The following is a 22,031-nucleotide window of genomic DNA, read 5'->3' as shown; positions in this document are numbered from 1 at the left end:
ACAACGTGACTACCGGTAGATTGAATTTATATAAATAACACTCATCTGCATCATGATTGAATACATCGTAATTGGGATCATTTTAAATCCAACCTAAAACAGATTCTGAAGAGCAATCACCAATGTACTCACAAGTGACTGTGTGTGTGTGTGTGTGTGTGTGTGTGTGTGTGTGTGTGTGTGTGTGTGTAAACTTGATGATCTATGCTGATTATATCCTTTGTGTATGATTGTTTATGATGATTTATGATTGTTTATTATGCTAATTATATCCTTTGTTTATGTTTATTTTATTGTATATTTGCTTCTAATATTTGTTTTTAATAACATCTAGGACGTACAGGCATTGCTAATTAGCTTATGCTATAAATGTTGTGATATACGACATCAGCCGTTTCTTGTTAAATGTTCTATGTATATATATCTGTCCCTATACAAGTAAATGTTAAATGAAATCAACTTTAAATGAAAATACAGTTGTGAAGAAATACAGGCACGGATTAAAATAAAATTCTCACCTTTAGCCTATTGTTGCCAAGGTACTCGCCATCCATCTTTTTGATGGCCTTACAGACACTGGCAATGTCACAGTACTGTAGGAAGGCATACTGTGGGGCTCCATTCACCTTCTTGATATCAATATCCTTTAGGATGTCATAAAAAAGAAATAAATTATATTCTCAATGATTGCTATATCAATTATGGTCACCATGGCAACATGCAGGCATACAGGCCGATTTTCAACATGCAACATCAACCTACCACTATTTCTCCAAAGCGCTGAAAGATGTTAAGCAGATCGTGGTAGCTGGTCGTCTTCTCCAGGTTTCCAATAAATAATGTCCGTGTGGCTTTTGGGTGAAACTCATCTATCCTCTCATCCAAGGGCCGGAATTCATTCTCACTTTCTGTCTCTGAAAATTAGATGGTTATGATTATATTATATTATTAATCTTGTATGGTTTGCTAATCACCATGTGTCTGTGTGCTGCAATATCATATAGCTATACAGCCACAACTTACCAGGGCCATTCCAGGCGGTGACCTCAATTTGCATGCCAAAAAAGAGCTTCCCCTTTGATGCTCCCAAAGCTTTCTCCTGGTCTTCTTGCTGGCGAAAGAAGACAAGTCCATAGCGCTCCTCTGAGGCTCCATGGATTTGTACAGACGTGACCTTTCCATGCTTCTTGAATTCATGGAACAGACCATCCTTCAGACTTGTATCTGTAAATAACAGATCAAATGTTGACAGGTTTTTACAAGAATGTATGTGTAGATAGATAAGTAACATAAAGACATAATCAACCTTGATTTCTGCTCAAATGCTTCAATATTTGAGGGACATGCAGAAACACTGACTGAACAAGAATGTTTCTGCACAAAAACAGCCCCTCGTGTTTGGAATAGAAGAAGAGCAGCTTGCCACTGACCTGTGGAGCGCACAGGCAGGTTTTGGACCTTGATGCCAAAGCTTTTGCGTGGTTCATCCTTGTCGAGTGAGGAGAGAGGAAGTGCTGAAGGTGCAGGGACAGCAGCAGACTGCACCGAGCGTGCCGGAGACTCATCACTCGAACTACTGCTAGAGTCACTGTAGAGAGAAACAGAGGAACACAGGCTTATAGAGTCACTGTACAGAGAGAAACAGAGGAACACAGGCTTATAGAGTCACTGTACAGAGAGAAACAGAGGAACACAGGCTTATAGAGTCACTGTACAGAGAGAAACACAGGCTTATAGCACGGAGTCACTGTACAGAGAAACACAGGCTTATAGAGTCACTGTAGAGAGAGAAACAGAGGAACACAGGCTTATAGAGTCACTGTACAGAGAGAAACAGAGGAACACAGGCTTATAGAGTCACTGTAGAGAGAGAAACAGAGGAACACAGGCTTATAGAGTCACTGTACAGAGAGAAACAGAGGAACACAGGCTTATAGAGTCACTGTACAGAGAGAAACAGAGGAACACAGGCTTATAGAGTCACTGTAGAGAGAGAAACAGAGGAACACAGGCTTATAGAGTCACTGTACAGAGAGAAACAGAGGAACACAGGCTTATAGAGTCACTGTACAGAGAGAAACAGAGGAACACAGGCTTATAGAGTCACTGTAGAGAGAGAAACAGAGGAACACAGGCTTATAGAGTCACTGTAGAGAGAGAAACAGAGGAACACAGGCTTATAGAGTCACTGTACAGAGAGAAACAGAGGAACACAGGCTTATAGAGTCACTGTACAGAGAGAAACAGAGGAACACAGGCTTATAGAGTCACTGTACAGAGAGAAACAGAGGAACACAGGCTTATAGAGTCACTGTACAGAGAGAAACAGAGGAACACAGGCTTATAGAGTCACTGTACAGAGAGAAACAGAGGAACACAGGCTTATAGAGTCACTGTACAGAGAGAAACACAGGCTTATAGCACAGAGTCACTGTAGAGAGAAACACAGGCTTATAGCATGGAGTCACTGTAGAGCAGGCATGTCCAAAGTCCGGCCCTGGGGCCAATTGCGGCCCGTGGACAGATTTATGTGGCTCTCGGCTTGTCTCTCAAAATATACTATATGTGGCCCTCCACACAGGATTGGTTAATCAAGCGATTTCAATTTGCATTTTTTCCCTTCACCTAACGATGGCAGCACTATCATACAGTTTGTACAGGAACCAAGTAGCACACGCAGAACTAATGTTTTCAGATGGTAAACAAAATATGATTTTTGATTTAAATTTTTTATAATCCATATGATGCAAGAAGCACCTGGCCCCCCGGCATTTTCACATGATCTCATCTGGTCCCCCTTCAAAAAAGTTTGGACACCCCTGCTGTAGAGAGAGAGACCGAGAAACACAGGCTTATAGCATGAAACGACTGTAGAGAAAGAAACAGAGAAACACAGGCTTATAGAGTCGCGTTTACATGGAGCAGAACCAGCTTGAAATAGGTTTAAAATCCAAAACCGATTAAAAATGCTCCATATAAACGCCTCAATCAGTTTAAACAGGCCCAAACGTTGCAGAGGGGTCGTTTTAAACCTTTTCATAAACCGATCAAAAGGAAAATGTTATGTAATTGTAAACGATTGCGATGCCCTCCGTCTTGACGCAAAGGGGAGGAGCTGCTGCCAGAAGAGTTATTTTATAACTATGCGGCGAGGAGAAACCCGCACGGAGTAGTAGGCTATAAAAGCTCCCAACGTTTTCTCGTCAGGATTCCCTGTCTCATTTCTGTGTGACAGTCCATACGTCTGGCATAATCCACGCTTTAGGCTCCCGGTAGGGCTGTACCGAATGGGATTCAGATATTCGGCAGGAATTATGGTCGAATACCCAAATGTTTGGACGGCCTGCCGGGGGGGGGGGGGGGGGGGGGGGGCTATTTCCCCCCCGGCTTTTTCTTAAAAGCATAATTTAATAATAAGAGTGTCACATAAAATAAAATAAACAGCTTGTGTAAATGTGTCCCCCCCCCCCCCCCCCCCCCGTTCTCATAATAATATAGCCTGGTAAACCAGCCGGTCACATGACCTCACATTTCATTTGGTTCAGCGGGACCGACTGAAACAGAGACATGAAATACCTTTCCATTATATAAGTCTGCAAGGTCTTTCTCAGCTCGAGGGGGAAAAACAGCCTCCGTCTCTCCCCACCCCTTCATGCTGGCTATCAGTATTTACAGATGCTTTTACATGTGTGAGGGGAAACTGCAGAGCTGTCTCATGCACCCTTTTGCTCAGACTAGATAACAAGCCCTCTCCACCCTCACGCCTGCCTCCAGTTCTCCAGGCTTTCTGCCGTTTGGTTTTCCTTCTCGCTTTCTCCTCCTGCACTCAGACACTCCCGGAAGTGCCGCTGACGGAGTCTGGCCTGTGGGAGTGGGCAGACAGCCAGCACTGGCCAGAAATTTCCAGTTCCAACTGGATCTCACGGAGGGGGGGGAGCCATTACCCATCCACCGAGAGGTAGGCAGTGAGAAAAATATACCAGCCTAAAATTCCCCCCCATAGCAGCACTACCTCATCAGACCACATGTGGCGCTAAACGCATTCACAGCTCTGGGCTCAGCTGTGTCCAAAGGTGATGCAGTCAAACAAAAACAGAAGTGGAGAATTAGCCAAGTCAATTGCTCTTTTTTTTTTGTCAGATCTTATTCATATAGGCCAGTGGTTCTTAAAGTGGGATCCAGGGACCCCCCAGGGGTCCTTGAGGGGGTCCAAGGGGGTCCCCAACACAAAGGGGAATCATTTATTTTCACTCTAATTCCATCCACACGATGACAGAATTTTTGTACAATATACAGCACGAAATTGTGCTAGCATAACACTAAGGAGGGTTTCCAACTTCCATGATTGGAATTTGGAAACCCTCATTAGTGTTTTGCTCGCACCTGTGTTTATTCTGCCTTTTCGACACAAAATGGCCCCAGTGAAAAGGGTAATTCTCAGCTATGCCAGATGAACTATAGCTGCTAGCAGCAGCAATATCACAATGAGATATATCCATTTAGCTATGGTTGTGAGGTCACAGTGACCTTGAACTTTGTCCGGACGGACAGACATACAGACGGACAACCCGAAACCAGAATGCCTCTGGCCTTTCTATCACCGGTGGAGGCATAATTAACCAAGTCACCAAGTTTAGTACTGTATTTCTCTTTTAAATTGGTTCAATGGACTTGAAGCAGCTTTCCGTGTATGGACTTGTGCACAGACGGTTTTGTGCTCTGTCTGGGACCAGTTTAAGACTGGGATGAGCCGGGTTAGAAACCTTGAAGAGTAACTATACCAAACCCAAATCTTTGATGAAGCTTGACACCTAATGGTGAAAGTAGGGTACTGCATTGGCCTTCTCCTATTGACTGATATTTGTGCCAGGTGATGTCACAGCCTGTTGGGACTCCATAGCATAGGGTGACATCACAGGGCACAGACACTCACCAATAGCAAATGACCAGTGCAGCACCCTACTTTTCACCATTAGGTGTCAGGCTTCACCACAGATTTGGTGGAGATCAGAGGGCGTAGTAGCATCACTCACCTGCCACTGGTGCTGCTGCTGGTGCTGCTGAGCGAGTCTGAGCTGGAGGAGCGGCTGCGAGAGCCCGAGCCGCTGTGTGAGCGCGGGGGCCGTGTGGCCTGGCTAGCCAGCCTCTGAGGGGAGGGGTTCCTGGAGTGCGTGGAGTGCGGAGATCGGCTGCGACTGTGACGGTACGCTCGTTCCCCGCGCCGGCCCCTCTCCTCCCGGTACAGGTCCCTGTGAACCACGCTGGCCAACGTGAAGGCTTCCCTGGCGCGGGGCTCGTAGCGAGGCTCGGGCGTGTCGAAGTGACAGGGACTCCGGCTGTGGGAGCGGTAGAAGCCGACCCCTCCGGACGTAGATCCTCCACTTCCCCCTGCCGTGGCCACTGATGAGCCGACCGTTACGGTGCTGCTGCCGACCGCGCCCACGATAACTCCACTGGCCACCACGGAGACCGTCGTCCCGCTTCCACTGGAGGTACCAGACCCACTCCCAGCTGTGCTCAGAGTCCTCTCTCTGGAGGTACCAGACCCACTCCCAGCTGTGCTTAGAGTCCTCTCTCTGGCATCGCGATAATATTCCGTCTCGTAGTGACGCTGCCGTTCGAAACTGCTACCAGGACGATCGTGATGTCCGTAGGTGCTGTGATCATATGTCCGATCCCGACTTTCAGCAGCAGTCCTGAGTAACGGGGAGAGGGGTGAGGGGGAGAATTAGGGAGAGGCATAATCGCATTACACTTATATTTGACAGATATTTGAAAGCTGCTAGCATCAGGCAGTGGACAATCAAAACTATCAAGTGTCTCTGCGTTTTTTGTTGTTGTTTTTAGAACACACATGGGAAGACAGGGCACGGAAGCATTTTGAAAAGGGTTTTAATATTTCTATCATCTAAAATTTAGATGATAGAAATATTAAAACCCTTTTCAAATTCTTTTAGATTCTAAAAGATTTATTCACCTGTCTATTGGGTCATTTATCCCATCAGTTGACAAAACGTTTGGCAACAATAAACTAGGGATTCAAATGGTTAATTGGTTGAGACCATTTAGCGTCAGATCGCATGTATTTTTTGAGACAATCTTAGGCTTTGTGGTTTGATGGTAGGCTACACAGTGTTCATTTTGACAAATTTTCATTTCGTTTTAGTCAGTCTTTTGACTGAAATGCCATTTAGTTTTAGTCATATTTCAGTTATCTGAAATGTTTTAGTCTTAGTCTAGTTTTAGTTGACCTAATATCATAAGATTTTAGTCGATCTACGGTAGATTTAGTCGACTAAAAAGAGACAGGTTAAAGTTAAAGTGTAATGCATTATTTAAATGTTTATCTATAATTTTCAAACTCATCGGAAAGATCTATTAATCTGTTATTATGGAATGGTATTAAGGTGTGAACGTGCAATACAGACACAGATTTAACGGTTTAACTTCTTCTCTTCTGCTGATTGGATCTCTTCCCAATTCGTCCCATTCCCACAGTATTATTAGGTTTTATTTCAAACTATTAGTCTTGGCTCGCAAAACAATTAGCATTTCTCATTTCAAACATAAACCACATAATTAACCAGTATATTATATTACACAAATATAACACAATATTGAAACTTGAGAGAATATTTGGGAAAGTTACACATTTAGTGTTTAATACAACAGAAATGTACAGTATATTTCAAAGCTTAATTGCAGGATTTGTGCTCAGAAATACTGAAGGTGGTTTTTAACAATCTTACTCATGTTATTTACGATGTTAAAAGAGTTTCCCAGGATTAAATGTTTCCCTGAACAAGCCAGGTGTCTTAGTTAGAAGCATCTTGTATGAAGCTGAATATTTGAAAAGGAGATTTTGTTCTAATTTTAGCACCATTTCTATATCAAGCAATCACAGTTTAACTGGGTGATATGACTGCTGTGTCTGCAATGAGTGGGCAGGAAACCAATGACCAGTTTGAATTCAATTGGAATGATCTCAGCATGTTAGCCATGCTGTTCCAACACAGGGTCAAACATGGTTGGATCTAACAAACAGCTTTGCTGGGGCATCCTGGTGGGTCAGTAGTCTAAAGCGGTCTGGATTCAGGTCCGGACAGTGGCCTTTGTTGTATGCCTCTCTCTCTTCTCTCTTTCCTGCCTGTCATCACTTCCATCTATCTAATACATGCAAACATGCAACAACAACAACAAAACCTTTGTTTTGAAGTGGAGAGAAATACAATTGATCCTGGCTCAACATTCTCTCCTAGATTGTTAGCAAGAGAAAGTTCAAAACGCAACTTGTCAAAATGGCACCCACTTTGTATAAATGTCACCTTAAATTATTCCTATGTCAAGGTGCGATAACCCATATCTAAAGTCAGGATATGAGATACTCAATTATTTATCAACAGGAAAATGTGACATTGTAAACCACCAAAATAGACTAATAAGGGGGTCTGCGAAGGATCAGATTATGGAATCACTTGACAAAAATAGAGGTAGAAAGTGTATATTATGAACCCTGGTATTCGTAAATGTATCATTGATTCTGGTGAGGTTTCAGTCCGAATCAGTGCAAGAACTGAATACAGATTTACCTTAACAAGGTGAATAAAATACTGGAGACCCTGTAAATATATACATATATTAAATGTAAGATCACGTCTGTGCTGTGTGGCTCATTTTCTACCATAACCTATTGACATGAAGTCGATTATCTTGAATTGACTAATCCACTATTCATAAAGTCCTACACCTTAAAATTGGTAGATATTGTGTATATAAAAAACATTAGAAATTGTTTTTCGGAACATTTTCTTAAATTAAGAGAAGGAAATTATCATTTAAGAGGGTTATGCATTTTTAAAATATGTAAAGCAAGAATTAATGTAAAATCTAGATGTGTTTTAGTTTTGGGAGTTAAACTATGGAATAGCCTTAGCGATGATTTGAAATTGTCTAGCTCTCTGTTGAGATTTTTTTTAAGTCTTAAAAAGTAAAATAAGTCAGAATTATAATTTTGAGTAAATTCTCTTTTCTTTTCTTTCTTTTCTTTATATTGCTGCAAATATTCTGGGTTCTAATAGATTGTAAAGGTTAGGCAAAAATAATGTTCTATCAGTGTATATTCACACAAATTGTTACGTTCATTATAATGCATGACCGAAAATAAACAATTCAAATCAATAGATAAGCATAGATAAGCCTGCATACTGTACCTCTAGAAATACATTGCTACTGTTGCACAGTGCACAGTTTGTAAGATTTATTGCCAATCCTATAGATAATGTAGGGCGTCCAGGTAGTGTAGCGGTAGATTCCCTGCCTACCAACACGAGGGTCACAGGTTCGCGACCCCGTGTTACCTCCAGTTTGGTCGGGCGTCCATACAGGCACGATTGGCTGTGTCTGCGGGTGGGACGCCAGATTAGGGGTATGTGTCCTGGTCGCTGCACTAGTGCCTCCTCTGGTCAGTCGGGGCGCCTGTTCGGGGCAGGGAAAAAAGAAAAACTCTGGTAGTGTTGTGTGCGTTCTCGGCAGTGGCGATCCCACTGAGGAACAAACATGTTGTAGGCTACTCAGAGTTGAAAGCACTCTCAGCTCAGCACCGTCCACTCCACGGCTCGTAAACTTACTTCCAGGCTTCTCATGACAAAAAGCGTAATGTCAGCGGATTTCCCTCTGCTGTCTGAGCTCGTCAATGAGAGCTGTGTATCTGTGACTGCTGCTACTTCATGACGTTACAAACAAACTTGAATTCACTTGAACACTTGTAACGTTACTCACACTGGGTTGGAAAGAAGTTTCATGTTTACAACATGAGCTCCGCAGACCACAGCTCACCATCTGTGTGGCTACTGACTGTTGGGTGTGTTTGTTTGTGCTCACGGCGCGTGCCGGTGTGAGTTCCCCAATAACAATAACACAAAGCGTTGATTGCTGATTTGAGCGTTGATTACCATGGCAATGATTGAAGCTTAAACATCATCTCTCTAAGAACTCAGAAAATTTCTTGTCTGAAATTAATCATGTTTCATTCTGTGCCTCCAGCCCGCCCCCAGCCATTTCCAGAAAGTACAAAGTCCACGGGCCAATCAGGGACCTGCATCGTAGTTGGCAACGTAACTGGCCAATCAGGGACACCGCTGGCAAAACAATATGGCAGCAATATGGCGGCTCCAAAAGGAACGAGCGGTAACATTAACTTTAGAGTAAACAGCCATAAAGTGCAGTTATTGCAGAAATAGACTCATTAAGAAAGAACAAGAGTATGCATCAGCGAAGTTTCTCGGCAGAAAATATGTTTTTGCCATTCTGAGTGGATTTGGATTGGATTGGCGATGCTGATTGGCTGAAGGAGTTGTCTGTCAAGGCAATCAGGCTACTCCCGCCCACTGAAATCGCTGTGGGCAGCTAGAAGTCCAGACTGATACGTAGAGTGAAACAGAATGTGACATCACTTCATCAGGATGGTTTTTACAGGAGAGATGTTTTCATGCTAATGTCAAGATTTAGCTCTCCAACATTTGCTTGCTACTAAACTGTTGCTCCATCCACTAAGAATTGTTTGGAAAATTCTGAATACTAATAATCCAAGGTAGATGCAGGGTGGAGGCAATTCTGAAACGGCTAACGTTGTAGTTGTTGAGAAAATGGCAGCAACCTTCTGTTAGTATCTTTGTAAAAAGGGGACATATTATGCTTTTTCGTTTTGCGTCATATATATATTGTTACAACACATAATGGATATATTAAACATGGCCAATGAGGTAAACGTATGTGAAAGTTATCCCCAGGTTATGAGATTTGAACGAGAATGGTCTAGGTGAGTTCAGATCGACCCCGATTTGCCTGATTGATTGGTCATTGCTCCAGCCCCTTGCACTGTTCAAACCATACCCAACCAATGGGGTCCTAAGGAGCCAGCCTTGAGTGTGTGATGTCACAATTTAATCTACCAGACTTTACAGGCTGTACTTTCTACTAAATTCACACCTTTTAAAACGGTGACAGCTTACACAACTTTAACACTAGAGACATATATTATACATCAAACCCTTCAGCTACTTCTGCTCTCACTTACAATGAACAAAATAGAAGTGATGATATTAACGTTTGTTTGACACTAGTGTTCCACTCTTTCACAGTAGTTTCTGCTGGCAGGTGAGTAAAACAGTGCGTTTCAGACAGACGCTGAACTGAGCTGAGGGACTGCAGAAACTAGGGACAGTACCAGATAGATGAGGAGAGGAGTTTTCTTTTTTACTGTGCATCGTGCAACGCTACTCTAGTGGAGTCCCAGAATAAAATACTATTACAATTTAGAACTCTAAATTAGTCCCAGAATAAAATAAGAATACAATATATAACTCTAAATTAGCATAATAGGTCCCCTTTAATAATACCCTTGCAAATAAATGGGGGCACAAAACATTTCTTTAAAAATCACAAGCAACCTTTTCCAGTTGGTTCTCTGACTCGGGTATTGTGCACACTTTCCTTGTGTACAGTTTTTAAGTTCCATGGTTTTCACACATTCAGAAGATTATGATCAGAGAATGTGTTGCCAGTTGCCACCCATGTCAACGTCACAAACGTCAACTGAGACTTGAATCTTCATCATTGCTGACCAAGCTGAAACTCAACACAAATTTCCTAAAAAAACAGCAGAGACTTGATGCTTGTACATACAGTAACAGCACATCTAAAATCTGTCAATGCTTTTCAAAGCATTCCCAGAATATGTCTTAGGGGATTCTAAATAAAAATCATGTGTGGATGGACTGCCTTATGGAACCAAACCAGTTATCAAAATGATAAAATGGCCTGAATCCTATTCATATGTTGAGGAGACGAGTAATATAAATGCTAACAGGAGGCTGTTGCCATTTCTAAAAGAAGATGACACCTCTGCATGGTTTGTTGATGACCTGAAAGGTGTCTTGGTAAATGATCCATAGGATGACCTTCTTAAGATACCCCACCTGCCCTTTACACTTACACAGTACACACCGCTTTGGTACTATACTTGGGAGGACTTTTGTACACTACATTCATTCCCTGACCTGACCCCTCTCCTCTACATGCCTAACCTTGACCTAATCCTGATGCTAATATTAGCCCTTGACTCAAGGCCTAACCCTAAATTATTATAGCCCCTTAAAAAAGTGAGGACCTTCAAAATGTCTTCATTTTGGAGGATTTCCCACATATTTCTATCGTTGTGAGGCCATTATTACATTATTTATAAGTGTGTGTGTGTGTGTGTGTGTGTGTGTATTTTTTTTTACTACTACTACTACTACTACTACTACTACTACTACTACTACTACTGGACAGTTAGGCTATTATATGCATTGCCATTGTGCATTTCATACCGAATTATCTCAATTTTGATCAGTGTAAAACTGTATAGATAGAAGCTACCTACAGAGTAACATTATTTCAGGTCCGATAGAAGCGTGCTCTTTCCTCCTAAAGACATGCTATTGTGCACACGAACAAAAGACTGCATGGCCGCAAGCGCATGATGTTAAGGAGGAAAGGCTTTAGGTGAAGCATTTCACTGCACTATACATAGGTACAGCAGGTCGGGGGGGGGGGGCAAATTCAATTCCAGTTTATTTGATTTTATCATTTGTGTGCAGGATTCATGAATATCATCTATAGCACAACAATGTCTGCTGTGAAATTGATGGATTACCTTGACCCCTAGATGCTCTCAAAAATGCTAATTTGGTAGCAGAGGCTCACTGCTCAATAGATAGCCTTCAATTTCACTTTACACACGAATGGATTTTGACATTATTTGTGGAGCTCAGCTCGATTCTTTTGCCATCATCTCTCTCCGTGTTTGATTCTTCGTCTGTGATAGTGCACGCTAAGCACGTCAACCGTTTTGGGATTATGTGGACAGCATAAATAACTGTAAGGAAGCATGCTGCCAGAGAGCACGTTAAAAAGGTGTCTTATCTTATGCGGTGCCTCGCTCATGAATGCAAGCAAATTATGCATTTTTTTTGATTGATTATTCAAAGTGTCCATTTAAAAATGAGCAATGGAGTGTTAAACCTTTTCCTGCAAAACAACAGTGCTGTGTGTTTTTTGTGCTTTCATATCTGGCTGCCCGTTCATTTTTGAGATTCAAATTTTGAGACTGCACCCTGTGACAGCTTTTACATTAGATCCGTGTCATTTGAGCTCGGCTCGGCTCCGCTAAACAAAGGAGGCTGGAGAAAATGTTAAATTGCGAGAACGGAACCAACGCTACTAACGTGTGGGCGTTGCCAGAACAGAACCAACGCTACTAACATGTGGGCGTGGCCAGCTAACGTGTGGGCGTGGCCAGATTAAACTAGAGGCTAAATATCATCCAATAGCAATCTGAATCCTTTGATCCTTGACACGCATTGAATTGGAAAGCAAAAGCTAATTTAATTCCGCCTTAAATTGATAAGAAGGCATGCACAAATCGGTAGACCGGCATTGGCAATCATATCGCTATCAGCCGATGTTAGTCATTTAATATATCGGGATCAGTCCGATGAGCAAAATAACAGCCATGTTAATAAATATTGGTTATTTTCAGAGGAAACAATGATAGAAACGTGTTTTTATACAGATCATATATATCTGTAAATATCTGTCGGCCATAACATCAATGTTAAAATCGCTTAATAGCAGTTGTCCGTATCGGCCAAATTTTTCATATCGTGCATCCCTAATTGATAAGCATTCAATTCTGTCTCGCTACTTTTGAAAAGGTATTAGTCAAATTTGCATTGAGTTAATAGAACATCACAGCCCCAATCTCTTTGTTACATTAAGCCAGCCTATATATACCGTATATATATATATATATATATATATATATATATATATATATATATATATATATATATATATATATATATATATATATATATATATATATGTCAAAAGGGATTTGAACAGGGACATTTTTCACTTGGATCATTGGTCAGATGAAAAATGCCTCCAACACAGAGCTATAGTATTCAGTAAAGGGAGAGCAGAAGTTAGGAGCTGGGAGGGGGTAAGGTGAGAGGAGTAGAAAGGAAGACAATATAAAAAGGTCAAGTACAGATTCTGTATATAGACAAACAGGCAGTAAGAACAGCCTATTTACCGGCTACTTCTGTTAGTGGGGGAAATGGAGAGAGACAGGGGTTCAAACTAGGGGGTTAGAGAGAACAGCTAAAATACACAGGGCAGGACATACCAACCTTTTGAGAGAGTGGTAACTTGACCTATAATTCCAAATACAATCTAGGGAGATAGAACTTTGTGAGCAAAAAAGAAAAAAGAATGGGCAAAAAATGTAGAGTGGGGGTCAAAACTGAAGCAAAATTGTTCATGGTAGAAGATGTAATCCTCATCGGCATGGCAGGGGACCTCAGGTGCATGGATGAGATGGTGTTGAAATTTAAAATGAAATAAATCAACCAACTAGGCGTTCTTGTGCTGATCCAGCTTCATATTTTGTACATTGGAGGGGGAAAGCCTGTCCAAACAACCATCCAAAATAAGCGTTGAAATGTACTATCGACATTGCTCTTTTGAGTCCAGTAAAATAAAGAAATGGTATCCAGGAGTCCATCTTCAATAAGTGATGCTGCCATTGATTCCCCGGCACCAATGACTCTGTAGAATAGGGAAAATCAAATCTGCCATCTTCATTTGTAAAAGTCCTGCGCATTCCACTCTGATCACACAGTGCTGAAATAGTCCAATTCCATTGATAGAGCCGGGGAAACAAATGTGGCCAAGAGCGATTTAGAAGCAAGGTGATGTCTCTTACTGCTAATCCAGATTCTTGCTCCTTCTCTGCACTCGATCCATTCCCAGGGGGAAAACAATCATGGTCATTTTGAAGCTTGTGGATGTTCATGTCTGTAGTCGATCCATGATTCCACCCGCACCTAGGCAGAGTCAGCCGACACACTTTAAATACACTGCATAGACTTCACCCTCTGACTGCAGTTGTATCCAAGGAAGGACTGTTAGTTCTAGTTCCACATTGAGGAAAGGGTGAGGTAATCCACAGACAAGAAGCAAGTAATCTCCAGTGCCATCGATGGCACCACTTTCCAGTCTCACATTTCCAGCGTGCTTCTGTGATTTGTACGATCCAGACATAGTCCGTGTCCAGCCACGCCGAATGTGCAAGTCCCAGTGGTTCAAAAGTTTCAAAAAATAAAATAATAATCTCCAGAAAAATCATTGTGAAGTGAAGAAGTAAAAAATAATAATTTGCTCACAGTTTCTGTTGGATCACCAGTAGAGGTCTCCCAGCACTCTCAGTGTATTGCCAAACAAAACCAAAAAAAGGAAAAAGAAAAAACAACCCATACCTTTAGAATGAGGGAATATCCTTTGGATGTCTGGCCGCGATTAATCCAACAGGGGAGGTACATATCCTGGGTAGGTTATCCACATGACTCCAGACCACGAGAGGAGGGAACCCCTCCAGGACGGGTGCACCACAATTGAAAACCCAATTTGACTAATCCAAACAATAGTTGGCATGTCTTAAAATGTGTAAATGTGGTGTTTCTTGGTTGTTTTGTTATGCGAGAATAAAAAGGGTGACATATTAATCCACCGAGCGGGGCACGGTAACTCCAGATTAGGGGAATCCCAGGGATGGCCGCTGGACCACTCTCTCTCTTTCTCTCTCTCCCTTCCTCTCTCTCTCTCCAGCAATTTCCAATAATCCTGGGAATTTTGTTTAACGATATCCAATCTTTGCCCCGTGTTTTCCACAAACGTTATATCCACCTCACAGAGATGTTTAAACTCACAAAGATAATCCCCAACAGCCATTTACACTATATTCATATGTGACAGAAACATTTGTGTGCAAAATGTACAAAACATGGTCTCATTTACGGTATATCTCGGCGTTTACCTGCAAACATGAAACAGATGGTGGGAAAGATGTTTGGGGGTATGGTGTGTACCCCCTGCCTTCAGAGAAACGTTGCCGACACTTACCCGTCTAGTCTGCGTTCATAGCGTCCCTCTCTGCTGTGGAGCGAGGCAGGGGGCCCGTACACCGGCCCCCCTGCCGCCCTCGTGAACCCTGAAACATCCCGGCTGCGAGAGCCTAAGGACAGACTATCGTCCAGCGCCCGCGCCGCACTAGGTATGGTGCCGGGCTCATTGTAATCAGTGCGCAGGTCTCTGTCCCCCATCTTGTTGATAGCATTGTGAGCCTTCTGCGCGCTTTTAATGTCCACAAAATCCACAAAGGCCGCGACTCCACCTTCCGACCCCCGCTTAGGGAGGACCTTGACGCTCTCCACCCGTCCATATCTAGAGAGGGAACAATGGAAGCAAGATAAGACCATCAGCAGGTTTTACACAGACATTTGAGTTGGTTAAAATGAATGCATTTGCTCTCTAGGGATGCACCCGATTAGAGATGTTGATGGTAGGATTAATAGTCTGAGAAAAAGATCACGGTGTCACGATTATTATGCATTCATTTATTTCACAACACTACAGATAATTCACGGCGAAACATTCTGTTAGTACATACATACTGTTAGTAGATTAGATTGGTTAACTATGTTTCCCATACACTAGGGATGCACGATATATCAGCAATCATATTGGTATTGACCGATGTTAGTAATTCTTTTATAAATCTGTATCGGTCCGATATTGCAATCGTATCGGCAAAAAGGAAGAGGAAACAATGTGGTAAATCCATGATTTATGGGCTTTTCAAAAAGTCTTGGAAATAAAAAAGAAATACATTACTTTTTCAAATTCACTGTTTACATGTGTTTTTCAGTACATACAAATTTTGATTATCATAGAAATGTGTTTTTACACGGATCATGTCGATATCAGTAAATGTCGGTTATCGGCCATGACAGCAATGTTAATATCGGTTATTGGTATCAGCCAAAATGTTCATATTGGTGCAGCCCTACCATACACCCTAGGGGGGCGATTATGGTTTTTTTGGTCTAGACCAGTGATACTCAACCCGTGGCTCCTTTATGGGTAGATGGGGTGCTTTTAAGTCCTACTTAAAATAAATGGAAAAATAAAGAAAAATAACAAATAAAGGTGATTGATTTGTTGTTGCTATGGGAAACATCAGTGGAATCAAGTAGGCTTGTCAACTAGTGCAACATTTTAAATTGGTTATATTGGGCTTGTCTCGTTTGCACCGGAATTCCCCTGTGCATTGTTGGATTCTGATTTAAAAAATTAATAAATAGTACCTGTCCTGAATGGGACCCGGGTACTCTGCGAGAGTACCCGAGTCGCACGGTACCATAATGTCCCTTTTTTAGACTAGAGCTGCAACGATTAATCGATTGGTCGATCGACAGAAAAATAATCAACAACTATTTTGATAATTGATTAATCGTTTTGAGTATTTTTTGAAGAAAAAAAGTAAAATTCTCTGATTCGAGCTTCTTAAATGTGAATATTTTCTGGTCTATTTACTCTATGACAGTAAACTAAATCATCTTTGGGTTGTTGTGGACAAAACAAGACATTAGAGGATGTCATCTTGGGCTTTGGGAAACACTGATTGACATTTTTTCACCATTTTCTGACATTTTATAGACCAAACAACTAATCGATTAATCGAGAAAATAATCGACAGATTAATCGATAATGAAAATAATTGTTAGTTGCAGCCCTATTTTAAACAACACATTTTTTGTGAAATCGGTTAATAGCTGCATGCCAATAACACCTTTTCCACCATGCACGGTGATAACACCTTTTCCACCATGCACGTGATGGCTGAATTGATGTCATTAGGAGCGGGATTGTGCAAAGCAGAAAGACGTGGCTTTCCTAATGATTGCTGGTGCTTTCTTGCAAGGCAACAGTAACCCAGCAACTGCAGTTGAATCACTGGCACATTGCATGTTAATAAATAAACATATCCCAACAATGCCTGGAATATTTTCCTGGGGGGGGAGGGGCTCTTGTATGCTACTGAAAAGCATTCATATGAGGTTTGGGCAGCAGAGAAGGAGACGCGACATTTCCTGCTTTGCTGCTTGTGGCTTTCCAGAGACCAGATGCACTATGCATGTGTAGGCTTCCTTCTGTTCAAGTGTAAGCAAAGCCATTTTGGTGCAATTTAGCATCTTTTAATGTTCATTTATTTTTAGATTTCCCAATTGGAAAAAGCAGTGCCTTTCCTAACATCTGTTTGCTTTTTCCCCTTTTGCTTTTTAATGCTGCAGATAAGGGCATGCCTTCCATTCCATTGTTTCGTTAATAAGCATAAATGAGCAAATAACCTCATTAAGTGATGGTGTAATGACTGATGGGTAGCCTATTCATTTCTATTTACACACTTTATAAGATATAGAATTACAAGGCCTACTAGTACATTCATTTGTTATGGGTTTTATTTTAGCCTAAGAAGCCATGGGGATGAAAAGCTGTCTTTGGGGAGGGTATTTTCACTGTCCGAGAGAGACCGTAGGGTGCCCATAAATATATTGGTATGCCAGTTCCCAACATTGAATAGCCTCCGACGCCATTTTAGAAAAGCTGTTCACACTGCTTACTCATTCTGCCATCCCCCATCTTCAATGACTTCTATCACACATTGGGCTGTCATGCACCTGCATACCCTGCCTAGTGCCTACCTCTGCAAACACTGGAGGAGAGGAGAGGAGACGAGGGAGAGGAGAGGGGAGGGGAGGGAGGGGAGAGGAGACGAGGGAGAGGAGAGGAGAGGGGAGGGAGAGGAGAGGAGGGGAGAGAAGAGAGGAGGAGGAGATTGAAGAAAGGAGAGGAGAGGAGAGGAGAGGAGAGGAGAGGAGAGGAGAGGAGAGGAGAGGAGAGGAGAGGAGAGGAGAGGAGAGGAGAGGAGAGGAGAGAGGCAGCCTCTCCCACACGGTCTCCCTCCCCCACAGCCTATAGTGCCAGGCATCACTCCCCAAACCTGGCACCTTCTAACACAGGCCAATGTCAATACAAAGGTAATGTAGCCTGTGAAGTGTTTTGCAAGGTGGCTTATCATCTAGCCATTATCGGCTCCTCAATATCTGCAGCTGGAGACGCAGTATCCCTCTACCATAAACAATAAGCCAGAGGTGCAATGGATCAAATTAATGTCAGTTAAAATTGTGGAAATATAGCAGACGTGCGTTTCCACTCATACCGTGCTAGACAGAGCGCACATGATTTATGCGAGTTAACTGGCAGCTTATGTTCGATCTGGAGACGCATAACACACCAAAGGAACGAGTAGCGTAGCAATATTTATAGGTGAGCTGTGGTGTTTTTCAGACAGCAGACTGCTCTCAGCCTGCACATATGGACGGAGAGCGAGAGACCGAGAGAGAGACAGACAGACGGACGGACAGACAGAGAGAGAGAGAGAGAGAGAGAGGCGGGCTGCGTTTTCCTTGACAGTCGAGCAACGAGAGGCGAGAGCGCGCAGAGAGGGGAGCCTCTAGTCTCCACACACAAAACTCATATTTACATTTTTTTCTGCGGTTCAACAAAGACAACAAAGATGTTAAAGAGCAGGCACGCCGCATGCTCCCACTGCGCTTCACTGTAGCAGCACATCTACCACGAGCATGAGCTCAATTAAAAACATCAACAAATTAGCGTTTAAATGGTTAATTACTGTTAATGTGGCTTGCTTTTATTAGAATCAGATCAGTTACGCACAAGGCGAAGCGTTAATTCGGTAGGTATGTTACCACGTAGCAAAGACGATCAGTAGGCGATTTATCACTGTACTTTCGCACACAAGAACTCTACGATGTTACAATGTTGCCAATCGGTAACACTGCACGCTGTTCGTTCACAGCCAGTTTGCAACAATGTCGCCGCGAGGATGGCGGCGGCGATGTCGCGTCAGCTTTGATGTTCCATTGAATTCGTTGTTTTTTTATGCTGCATTTGCCTTGCTACGGCACTTTGATGCGCACAAAGTGTGGTTAATTAGTCTAGTTGAGTAGGCTAATTAAGCAGACTGTGTTGCCAGGCAGCAGTGCACATGTGTCAGATGCGGAGCTAGGACGCTGTGAGCTGAGCTGATAACTCACAGAAAGTCAGGTGAAGCACCGCCGGGGTCCGTTTGCCTACAGCCTGCACGCACACTTGCAAAGACGCAGCAGCTCAAGGCTACAGAGAGCAGCCTGGCCGTGCCGCCGCCGTGCCCAGGTAGGCTGAAGTTTGTTTACACTGACGGTGTGCTGTTGGCGTCTACCGAAAAGCGTGTTCCTTATTGGTGACCTAGGTGGGAACGGTCCACAACAGCCACAGCACCACTACATGTAGTGTATCGACAAGTTAAAGTTATGCCCTACAAGTTTGTAGACGTGCCAAAATGCCCAAACCATATGGCAGCTAGCTGGGTGGCGGAGGTGTGCTAGCCTGGGTTTGTTCTCTTGGGCAGGCTGCAGGAGCTCACTCAGAGGCAGGCAGTGTTGTTGGTTCTAGAGAGCTGTCAGGCTACAGAGAGCCTCTCTCTCTCCCTCTCTCTCTCTGCCTGGCTTCAGTAATGTGACACGGGAACAGAGATGCTTTACTCACCGCTTGAAGTGCTCAATGATTTTCTCCTCTCTGACATTTTCGGGTAAATTTCCCACCCATAAATGTCTGGTTTCCCGGACCATAGTGTGAGCTGCTGTCCCCCGGTCATGCAGATGAGTTTGCTCTGTCAGTTTCCTCCCGTGCAAAATACAAAGGCTTTGTCAAATAAACGCCGGTGGGCCAGAAATAGTCGTTGCAAATCATTGACTGCTCGTTGTGAGCCAATGTAAACCATTAGGCTGGAGCTCCCTCTCTCCGCACGCTGTTTGATACTCTTCACTGTTAAAGCGCGATCTGGCACCTCGTGAACGCGCCCCCAGAACCGTTCCCGTGACTAGGCGCGTCCCTGACACCATGCGACCTTTGGGTGTCGAAAGAAAGCGTGTAGCTTCCTAAAAAGATGCAGCAAGTTCGCTCGTAATGAGAGGCAGACCGCGCACGCGTAGCTTTGTGTGTGAACTTTTTTTTCTCTCCCCGATGAGATCGTCTTTCATCTGTGCGCATGCGTGAGAAAACCCCTGGTTGAACGTTGCTTTGACATCTGAGAAGCCTTGACTCACAGGAGGATCCCATGGGTGTCAGACGGGCGCATTACATGAACCCAAATTCGATCATGTTATAACATTAAATCATTATACTGGAGAGCAAAGATAAGGTAAAAATAACCCCAAAATATACTAGGCCTAATTGTAATTGGCTACATTAAAAAATAAAGAAAGACGAGCATTCAGAACCAATGTTCCTTATAAACGGATAGATTGGTGACCTATCCTATCCCAATCAATCGCCAGAATAAAATGTCAGCATCGTACGTTTCTGTAGCCTAATCCACGGATAGCCTAAAGTACAATCTCAATGTAAATTTGAAACTAAATGTCAGCCTTTTGTTTCTAAAACATGACAATGGCATTTAACGTTTCTGCAAACCTATAATCTCAACGTAAATTTTAAACAAAATGTGGTTAATTTTAAAACGTTGCTGCCTTTCCACCGTTAAGTGCAAATAAAACAACTTAAACAATTTTGGTCATGTTTAGGCAAATAAAACAACGTAAAGGTTTATAGGATTATGGTTTTGGTTAGGCTTAAATAACAAAAAAGTTAAAGGAGAACTCGACCGAAAAACAATGCTAATTTATTTTGCACATAATCTCACACATATCCGAAAACTGTAAACAGTTTTGCAGGCATTCATTTAGTTTGACAGTTAATGATGAGAGTTGATTTGAGTTAAGTTGTGGAACAGTGATGGAATTCATGCACAAATTATATCACTGGTCCAAAACTTAAAGGAACACTGCCGATTTTCAACCAGCTTTGCATCATTGCAAAATCAGTAGTATATCATAAATCTGTAAACAGTTTTGCAGTCTTTCATTTACTTTGACAGTTATTGAGAGTTGATCTGAGTGAAGTTGTGGACCAGTGATGTCATTTATGCATGAATGACAGCATTGGTCCACAACTTCACTCAAATCATCTCTCAATAACTGTCAAACTAAAGGAATGCCCGCAAAGCTGTTTACCATTTTCAGATATGTCTGAGATTATGTGCAAAATAAATCAGCATTGTTTTTTGCCCTTTTAAATGTGACTCACGGTTGCTTTGGAAATACTGTGACCGACTGGAAATTGATGTGAAAGGCAAATTAGAAACGTGATATGCAGTATTTTTTGTTCAGAAACATGATACCTATGCCAACATTTTATTCTGGCGACCAGGCTGCCTATTGTCACATTCACATTGGGGGGGGGCGATAATTTCGGATGAAGTATACGGACTTGGTGTGCAAAAGCCTTTAGTGGGTTGACTCTTTGCAAGAATAGGGGTGTAAGCCCAGTGCCCTGGCTAAATTCCCACACAGGCCTTCCTTCAATCATAGCCACCTATCCCTTGTTACTGAATTGGCACATTCAGTCCTCAACTCTCCACCTTGATAGCTGATGTGTGGTGAGCGTTCTGGCACAATCCGGGCTGTGCATCACCCAGGTGGGTACTACCCATCGGTGGTGGATGAGTTGAGTCCCCCCCCTCCCCTGATATGTGAAGCAGTTTGAGTATCTGAAAGGCGCTATATAAATGCAATCAATCAATTAACTTTGAAGATCCTTTCGCAAATGTGATCATTGTACAAGCTATTGTACAATATTATTATTGTATTGTATTGTATCTATTATACATTGTAAAGCAATGCTGTGACTTCCCAGATGTAAATGGTAGCTACTAGGCTGCATTATCGTGTCAATTTCTCATTTATTATCAACGGTTTAGTTCTCAGAACTCAATGGAGCAGCTGCATGATTCTGCAAATCCAGATGACAGATCAGATTACAGTCTAGACTCTGGCTTCTAGCTTAATTGGTGAAAGGTTCCTATGCACTGCAGCATTATTAATAGGACATGAATTAATATCTATAAGATTTAGGATTATTTTCTTGGACACATCCCACTCCTGGTCCCCCTTGGCAGCTTGACA

The 22,031-nt window shown here is 42.6% G+C and overlaps 1 protein-coding gene across 1 annotated transcript in view; it reads right to left on the bottom strand.

Annotated features, from left to right (window-relative positions):
* spen (spen family transcriptional repressor) overlaps positions 1 to 19,637 on the bottom strand; it is a gene marked incomplete at its 5' end in the record, with an annotated part of 30,775 nt that extends 11,138 nt beyond the window's left edge. The window contains 7 exons of the mRNA XM_083641383.1: positions 519 to 644; positions 763 to 914; positions 1,024 to 1,224; positions 1,431 to 1,588; positions 5,034 to 5,696; positions 15,007 to 15,327; positions 19,555 to 19,637. Coding sequence (XP_083497509.1) covers positions 519 to 644; positions 763 to 914; positions 1,024 to 1,224; positions 1,431 to 1,588; positions 5,034 to 5,696; positions 15,007 to 15,327; positions 19,555 to 19,637 — 1,704 coding nt within the window. The remainder of the gene's footprint in view (positions 1 to 518; positions 645 to 762; positions 915 to 1,023; positions 1,225 to 1,430; positions 1,589 to 5,033; positions 5,697 to 15,006; positions 15,328 to 19,554) is intronic.
* Positions 19,638 to 22,031: the final 2,394 nt, after the last annotated feature.

This window comes from Poromitra crassiceps (assembly GCF_964638095.1).
Source record: "Poromitra crassiceps genome assembly, chromosome: 8".
Classification (NCBI taxonomy): Eukaryota; Metazoa; Chordata; class Actinopteri; order Beryciformes; family Melamphaidae; genus Poromitra; species Poromitra crassiceps.
Note: the sequence above shows the minus strand (reverse complement) of the source record. Positions and strands in the feature narration are given on the sequence as shown.